This window comes from Acanthisitta chloris, unplaced genomic scaffold (genome assembly GCF_000695815.1).
Source record: "Acanthisitta chloris isolate BGI_N310 unplaced genomic scaffold, ASM69581v1 scaffold15552, whole genome shotgun sequence".
NCBI lineage: Eukaryota > Metazoa > Chordata > Aves > Passeriformes > Acanthisittidae > Acanthisitta > Acanthisitta chloris.
Window position 1 is genome coordinate 11,266 of NW_008662296.1, and position 8,250 is coordinate 19,515.

The 8,250-nt window shown below is 53.7% G+C and overlaps 1 protein-coding gene across 1 annotated transcript in view; it reads left to right on the forward strand.

Annotated features, from left to right (window-relative positions):
* The window catches only part of MICALL1 (MICAL-like 1), a gene marked incomplete at its 5' end in the record, with an annotated part of 13,457 nt that extends 5,861 nt beyond the window's left edge, over positions 1 to 7,596 (forward strand). Inside the window, 11 exon segments of the mRNA XM_009070550.1 lie at positions 925 to 1,506; positions 2,033 to 2,140; positions 3,141 to 3,526; positions 3,806 to 4,284; positions 4,766 to 4,900; positions 5,244 to 5,370; positions 5,727 to 5,817; positions 6,190 to 6,263; positions 6,672 to 6,786; positions 7,121 to 7,167; positions 7,475 to 7,596. Coding sequence (XP_009068798.1) covers positions 925 to 1,506; positions 2,033 to 2,140; positions 3,141 to 3,526; positions 3,806 to 4,284; positions 4,766 to 4,900; positions 5,244 to 5,370; positions 5,727 to 5,817; positions 6,190 to 6,263; positions 6,672 to 6,786; positions 7,121 to 7,167; positions 7,475 to 7,596 — 2,266 coding nt within the window.
* Between the last annotated feature and the right edge of the window lie 654 nt (positions 7,597 to 8,250).

Consider the following 8,250-nt stretch of genomic DNA (forward strand, 5'->3'; position numbering starts at 1 on the left):
GATGTGGCAGAAGGCTATTAGCCCAATTTCAACGGGCAAGGCAGTGCGTAAGAACAGCCCTACTGCATAATTCCCTTGTCCTTCCAGCTGTGACCCTGGTGGGTGCTATGATCAGCATCAGTGAGGGTGAGCATGAGACCAGTCTAGGCTTGCACACTGCTTCTCCTGACCGCTCTTGAAGCCTCCAGTGTAGGAATTTCCTGAGTTGAAGTGGTTATTAGCCCAATTTCAACGGGCAAGGCAGTGCGTAAGAACAGCCCTACTGCATAATTCCCTTGTCCTTCCAGCTGTGACCCTGGTGGGTGCTATGATCAGCATCAGTGAGGGTGAGCATGAGACCAGTCTAGGCTTGCACACTGCTTCTCCTGACCGCTCTTGAAGCCTCCAGTGTAGGAATTTCCTGAGTTGAAGTGGTGTAATTTTATTTAACAATTGAAGTTTGGGGGGTTTTGTTTTACAAACGTGTCTGATGGTTCGTTAACCTGCCTGGAGCCTTGGCCCCTGCAAGGCAGCCCATAGCCTCCCTGTTCCGGTTCTGAACCAGCTGCTCCCTAATTCCAGTTGATACTTCCTGTTTCATGTCTATGAATGGTTGATCCCTCTCCCCCATCCACGTTTGGCAGTCACTCCATATCCCGAATATCATCTGTTGTATTCCACGTCTATTAAGTCCTTTCTGAGCTGAAGGACCCCAAATGCACACAGTATTTGAGTTGTGAACTCCCCGTGGGTTCATACAGTGGCATAGTGACATTTCTTTATTCCTCTTCCTTCACCAGTGACTTCCCCAAGTTCACAGTGAGATTTAGTAGCAGGAGTGGGAACTAATTCCATGTCCCTGCAAGGATTTCCCAGGTACACTGCCTTCCCTGAGGGGCAGGATGGCATCCCTCATCTCATAGGGCTCTCTCTTCTCATTGGCAGGTGTAAGGAGTGCTCCAGCACTCTGCTCCCAGGGTCATACAAGCCTGGATCAGAGGCAGGGACTTTTGTCTGCATGCAGCATCGTGGTAAACTGGCCATGAGTGGGAAGGCAGAGAGGAGGCCCAGCCCAGCTCAACAGTCACCAGAGCCAAGAACTGAAACTGGGGCTGACAGCATGGGAGAGGATGCCCTCCCTGCAGGCGCAGAGGTGGGGAAGGACAACAGCGACTCCCTGGAGAGCATGGCAGAGACCCGTACACCTGCAGAGGGCCCAGCAAAGGACAGCACACCCAGCAAAGCAGAGACAGTGATGCCCCCTGCTCACCTAGGCAGTGGGGCGCCTGTCTCCGAAACTCCCCCCAGACCTCCCCTCCCCAGCAAGCCCACAGTGCTCAGCCAGGACAAAGTCAGCTCGCTGGATGGACGGCTCAGAGACTCGCGTCCCACGCCTGCCCCAAGGAAGGCCACGGATGCATCAGCCCTGTCCCCTCCAGCCTCTCACCCCGTGCCCCGGCCCAGGTCCACTCTCCAAGGCGAGGGCAGTGAGTGTGGGCCTGGCATGGTGAATGGTAAGAGAGCACAGTGGTAGCAGGGGTTACTCTCCACATCCCCAGCAGTTGAGGTGGTTGGCTGCAGGTTGGATGAGTTTCATTCCTTCTCTGCAGCTTAACACTCTTCTGCCTCCAAATCTCAGGCTCAGACACGAGCCTTTGATTGCCAGCCATTGCCAGCCGTCCCCGTAGTGGGGAGGGCAGTGCTAGGTTTTGTGTCTGCCTGCTCCTTTATGTTTCTCCAGAGCTCTCCTGAGGTTGCTGCCAGTGTGGAGGGAAGGTGGCACTGGTAGAGCAGTTTGCAGGTGTGGGGACAGAGGGACATGTCAGTTCTCCAGATGCAGGTCCCTGGTTGAAGTGGGGAGAAAAAGTCAAAAGGGATATTTGGAGTTAGCTGGCTGCACCAGCTGTGGGAGAAATGCCGTGAGGTCTTCAGAGAGTGGGAATAGCCCCTCTCCCATGGGAAGATGTGTTAGAGGTGCCTTGTGTTGATTTAACCTCTTTCTTCATGCCCTTTTGGTGTTTTGACCGTCTGACCCTCTGTCTTTCTAGGTAAGGTACCTGAACCCGGCCCTCCTGTCCCAAAACCTCGAGGAAGACCCTGCTCCTCTGATCGGTACGTCCTCTTTGCAGATCACCTGAAAACTCCATAGCAAGGTGGGGGGGCTATAGGCACAGCACAGCTGTGGTTTTCTTTCCCACCTCCATCAACCTCTGCTCTTAGGAGGATGTAGGTTTTGACCAGGTCCCTTCCCTTATCTAATGGGTTCCAGCCCACTGTCAGGCAGATAGTGTTTGTCCACACCTCCCAGGGCCTTTATTTCTTATGGTTTGTAAAGTTTGAGTGCTTCAGAAAGTTGTTTATGTGGCACATGCAGATTGCCAAGTGCCTTCTGAAGTGACCCTGCTTCTGGGTGTTGAGAAGGGGACAATTTTCTGCCTTGGGGAGATCCAGTGCAGGGTCGTGGTGAGTGCCTGGCTACAAGCTTTGCACCTCCTGGGCTCTTACTGAGGAGCCCACTGGTGTTGGTTCATTGTTGCCTGCCCTTGGGACAGAGGTTGCACAAGTGCCCTGCATTTGCAAGGGTCAAGGAGTAGATGCGTGCAGCAAGTGACAGCTGCTTTCCTGACCAGCAGTGATTCACTGAGCCATGGTGTGGGCTGTGCCCCCAGTAGTGTTTTCAGCCAAAGGAGTTAGCAAAGAAGAATGTGTCTCTGGGACTCTCAGATGATAAGGTGATGAACAGCCCTCTGAAGTATAGGAAAGGAGCATGACCACAGAGGGCAGATATCTGATCTCACCTGCCCTCCTGTCCACAGCTTGAGGAGCAGAGCTGGGGGTAGGAAACCAGCTGTGCCCATAAAGCTCGGGCTTTACCACTGCTTAGCAGATGGAAGCTGTAATATTCAGAAACCAAAACACTGGGCCCAGCAGGCAAGTCAGGCAGGCTGTGCTTCCCTCAGGCCCATAGGTTTGCCCGCAGAGAATGAGACAGTGTGTCTGGGGTAGACTAGGGCCACCCTTGGACAAGAAAGCTGCTTCTGCATGGGAGACATCCTGCTCCATTTGTCCTTTCCCCCAAGGGCTAAGTCCCTCTCCAGTACCTTGCTGTCTCACCTGGTCTCTGCTGCCTGCCACCTTGGTCTCTCTTTCTCTTCTCCCAGTGCTGGAACTGCTGCAAGAGCCAAGGACCCACCATGGATGGCCTTAGTGCAAGCAGAGCCCAAGAAGAAGCCAGCTCCCCCTCCTCCCCCAAGCAACAGCCATGAGACTCCAAGTAGGACTTCAGAGGAGGAGGATGGGGAGGAGGTGGGGAAAGCCAGGAGTGAGGAGAGCACGTCTGATGCCACAGAGCCGAAACCATACAACCCCTTTGAGGAGGAGGATGAGGAGGAAGAGGAGAGTGCTGACACCCAAAAGAACACACCTGAGCAGGAGCAGAGTGAGACTGCCTCCAAGCCTCTCCACCCCTGGTATGGCATCACTCCCACCAGCAGCCCAAAGGCAAAGAAGCGGCCAGCTCCACGAGCCCCCAATGCTTCCCCGCTAGGTGAGCTTCCCCCTGCTCCCTTATCCCTCCTCTGCAATCCTTGTGCTTCCTGTTGGAGGCTTCCCCTTCCCAGGTGCCTCTGCATCATCCTGGCAGGCCGTGCCTTTATGCAGTGATGGTTGTGCTAAAACTTGCATTAGCTATGTCCTCTCTACCCAATGAAGCACAGCATTTGCAGGCAAGGCCTTTGCACTGACCCCTGTCCCCAGTGCATACCATCCTCCCCTCCTCTCCTGGCTGTCCCTTCATTCCTCCCTGAGCTCTCCCTTTGCTTTGCAGCCCACCACCCCATCTCCAGGCTGTCACACTCTGAGCCATCATCCTCCACTCCATCTCCAGCCCTCAGCCTCGAGAGCATCAACTCTGAGAGTTCAGCCAAGGTGCTGGGAGACACCGATGAGGCTTCAGTGCCCAAAAGCTCCTCTGAGCCCACTGTCCACACGCCGACAGCCACCAAGACCTCTAGCGCTGATACGCCGCTGGCCAGCGTCTCCTCCAATGAAAGTCCTGCTGTCCCAGCCAGCCTCTCCACAAACTCCTCCTTCTCCTCCTCCAGTGAGCTGGCCAACTTCAGTGGGGAGATGCAGCCCAGCACCCCACACTCCAGCAGAAGCATCTCCACTGGCAGCTTAAAGACCAGCCCCAGCCGGCTGCCCCCCAAGCCTCCTGCTGGGGCTAGCCCTACACCCATCCTCTTGGCAGCAGATGGGGGTGCTGGGAGCCCTGAGACATCCTCCTCACCCAAACCACATCTGAAGGTGAGGTGGTGACCTTTCTCCCATCCAAATCAGAGGGGTTTTCTTCCCCATCCATCATTCGGTCACAAGGGGACTGTGAGTCCAGGTTTTCCCCTTTGGTGGGTTTGATGTGCGACCCCCCCAAAAGCTTCAGGTGTGTGTTTGTTAAATCATGGCTCTGCTTGTACTCTGCCTGCTGCATGTGCTAGAGAAGAGACAGAATGTCATGTGATTAGAGCAAATGAGAAGGGAACCATGAAGTAAAACAATTCAGTGTGCCTGTTAGAGAGAAGCTGGGGAACTGTTGCCAAAAAGGAGCATGGCTGGTTTTTTGCCCCATGGCTAGGCTGCTGGTGGAGATGAGTGCTGTGTTCCTCCTTGAGGAGGGTGTGTGTGGGGACAAACCCTAGGGCCACCCTGTCTGCTCATTGCCAGCTGTTGAGATGCTGTATCCCTTTCCTTTCCTGGACACTCATGTATCACTTTTTGACCCCCTCTCCAGTCTTCCTGCAAAGAGAACCCCTTCAACCGGAAGCCGTCACCTGCCGCCTCCCCCTCAGCAAAGAAACCTCCCAAGGGCTCCAAGCCAGTGCGTCCTCCTGCACCAGGTCACGGCTTCCCACTGATCAAACGCAAGGTAAAAGGGCCCTCAGGAGCAGGGAGGGAAAAGCCAGCTCTGTGCTATCTCCCAGGGCCGTAGCAGTATACATGCATCCTGCTGATGCATGTGTGGGCAGGGATTGCAGCTGGAGCTGAGGAGGATGGTGTGTAGGCTAGACCCTGTTCATGACAGCATTGTGGTCTCCCTTTGCTCCAGAGTTGGGAGCACCACGGGATTTTGGGGATCCGGCATTTTGGATACCCACTTAGGGGAAATACTCTGTTGTCCCCTTTCCACTGTTAGTGTTGACCAGCTTTTGGGTTATCCCTGGAAACTGGAAGTTGGTGGTAATGGAAATCTCTGATATATTGGTTGGCAGGTGCAGACAGATCAGTACATCCCTGAGGAAGACATCTATGGGGAAATGGATGCCATAGAGCACCAGCTGGACCAGCTGGAACACCGTGGGGTGGCCTTGGAGGAAAAACTTCGCAGTGCTGAGAATGGTATGTGGGGTGAACTGTCTGTGGGTGTGGGGCAGGATGGACCCTAGGGCTGTTCTCTCTCCAGCCAAGGAGTTAGCAGCAGTGACTTCCTCCCAGCTGGTGCTGGAGTTGGAAGTGCACGAGAGGCTGTGCTAGACTCCAAGACTGATCACAGCCATACCCTGGATGTGGAGATGTCCCTAGAATGGAAACAGGTGGGAGAAGACATAAAGTCTCTGTGGGACTTAGGAAGAGGCAGAGGTCGGGTTGGCTCTAGCCCAGTGCCCCTCTCCTGGCCTGGTAGAGCCCAGCCTGCTGCAGGGTGACAGGATCCATCAGGGCTGGGAATGGCTCTGAATTGTCTCTTTGCTTGGCAGACAACCCTGAGGACAGCCTGCTTGTGGACTGGTTCAAACTCATCCATGAGAAGCACATGCTAGTGCGCCACGAGTCAGAGCTCATCTACATGTAAGTGTGTGCAAGGCAGGAGGCACTGATGCTCTTTGGGGAACTCTTTTTCAGCCCTCTTGAAATGGTGCTTCCAGGGAAGATCCTGACAGGGCCTCCTTAGTTAAAGAAGGGAGGGAAAAAGGGCATGCAGACAAATCTGTCCAAATACACTCAGAACCGACCCATGCCAAGTCACCAGAGCCACTGCAGCATTTCCTGGGGAAGGCTTTGGGCAGCCAGGGCTGGTCCTTGCTTGTACTTGGCTCCCTGGATGTACAGGAAAAGATCAGCATCTTGATGGTTCTTTCCAAGTTCACCCCCTACTTTGGAATGATGTTTCACGTTTCTGGAACCTTGCAGTGGTTCCCAGCAGTTCCCCTTCCCTTGCAGCTTCAAGCAGCAGAACTTGGAGCAGCGACAGTCAGATGTGGAGTATGAACTGCGGTGCCTCCTCAACAAGCCAGGTAAAGCACCAATCTGGGTGCAGTTGCTCCCTTTTTCATAGAATCTTGGAATATCCTGAGTCAGAAGCAGCCCATAAGGATAATTTTTCTCCTGGGTATCATCTCTCCTCTGTTTAGGTGGGTCTCAGGTAGAGAGGCAGATCTGTACGGATTCTAGTGCAATCAGCTGTCTCTAGAACCACCATTTCATCTCATTGCATGCCCCAGCCTTGTGCAGGGATGTGGTCCTTTTGTCCACGTGGGATGCCACATGCAGGGCTCTGCCCCCACAGCACTGCTAGCCCAACTGGCCCTGCAGCATGGCAGGGTAGAGGGGATCATGCTGGGTATCTCTGCCCCAAAGCTCTGAATTTCAGTGCTCCTTCAGCTGTGTAATTGCCTGTCTTTCCTTGGGGTTGGGCTGGGTAGAGAAGGACTGGACTGACGAGGACCGAGGGAGGGAGAAGGTGCTGATGAAGGAGCTGGTGACCATCATTGAGCAGAGGAATGCCATTGTGAACTGCCTGGACGAGGACCGGCAGAGGTGAGTAAGGAGTGGGGTGGGCTAGGGGGAAGGGGAAAAGTAATGCCCATCTGACGCAGCACAACATGAGTTGCTTGTGGGGGTGTGCCAAGATGTCCATGTTGCTGATGTCTTTCCCAGGCTTCGCAGTCCTTGTCTCTTTGAATGCTTTGTGTGGGAAAGGCAGGACAGTACATGCAGCATGTGGGATTTATCCTGCTGGTAGCAAATGCTCACAAGACAGTGATGGATCTGCCCTTGTATGGCTTCTAAGTTGGAGGTTCTCTAGCCTTAAACAATACAGCAGCTGTTTTCAGGGCTGAATTGCTGACCTCTTTCCCATTCTTTCTTACAGAGAAGAGGAGGAGGATAAAATGTTGGAAGCCATGATTAAAAGGAAAGGTAAGAAACAATTGGGAAGATTTTGGAGTGATGTTTTCACTGCTGACCCCAGCAAGGGGCAGCACAAGTCATTCGTGAAATTGTGTGCAGGAGAGATTGAAGCTGTGCTGTGTAGACTCAGGAGACTTTTCTGTCAGGCTGTTAAAGTTTGGGGCACAGTTGTGCTGTTACCCCCCGTTATCAGAGAAAAAAGCGTGCATACAATGGAGGGCTTTGATTCGTGGGTCTCACCCTTGCCCCTGTTGTCAAGTGTGTGTGTGTGTACAACCATCAACATCCTGCAGTAACCCTCCCTTTGCAACCCCAGAATTTCACAAGGAGATGGAGACCGAGACCAAGAAGAAAGGCAAATTCAAGCCCATGAAGGTGTTTAAACTGCTGAGCAACAAACATGACTCCAAGAGCAAGTCACCCAAGGAGAAAAGCTAGAGCAGGGGAACCCCAGCAGCAGGAGGGATGTGCTCGCCCAGCTGCCCTGGCCTCACCACAGCTGGCTCGCCTCTCCCCCTGCTCCCTCCCCAGGCACTGGAGCTGCTGCCCTGGGGAGGTGCCAGCCCTCAGCCCAGAATGGGGGAGTCTGACCAAAGTGCTCCCGTTCCCGAGGCTGCGGTGGAGCATGACCGTACCTTCCATGAAGCCTTGCTAACGAGGCGGGGAGAAGATGGATTTGCTTTTCAGATACGTTACCCCATTGCGTGTTCTTGTCCTTAACTGAGAAGCAAGCCAAGGAGTTGCGTGTTTGTGGGAAAACTTGCACTAACTACACCCTGTCCCTTCTCCCGCTCTTAACTGTGACAGTTCCACGTGCCTCTGACTTCTGCCAGGAAGGGGACTGGGCCTGCCTGTCCCTCCCTGCCTGCCTGCCCGCTCTTGTCCCCTTTTTGTCCCATTTTTAACTTCAGGAGAAATCTCTGACATCAATCAGAGTTCTTTGAGTTTTACTGGCCTAAACTAAAAGGTTAAGAAAACATTCCCACATCACAAAGCTCTAGAGCCGTAGCCAAAATAATAACTGGTGCCCTATTTATTTTGAACAGTCCCCTCCCTCGAGTGCCAGGGCTGGTTGGGCTCTGTCACAAGGCT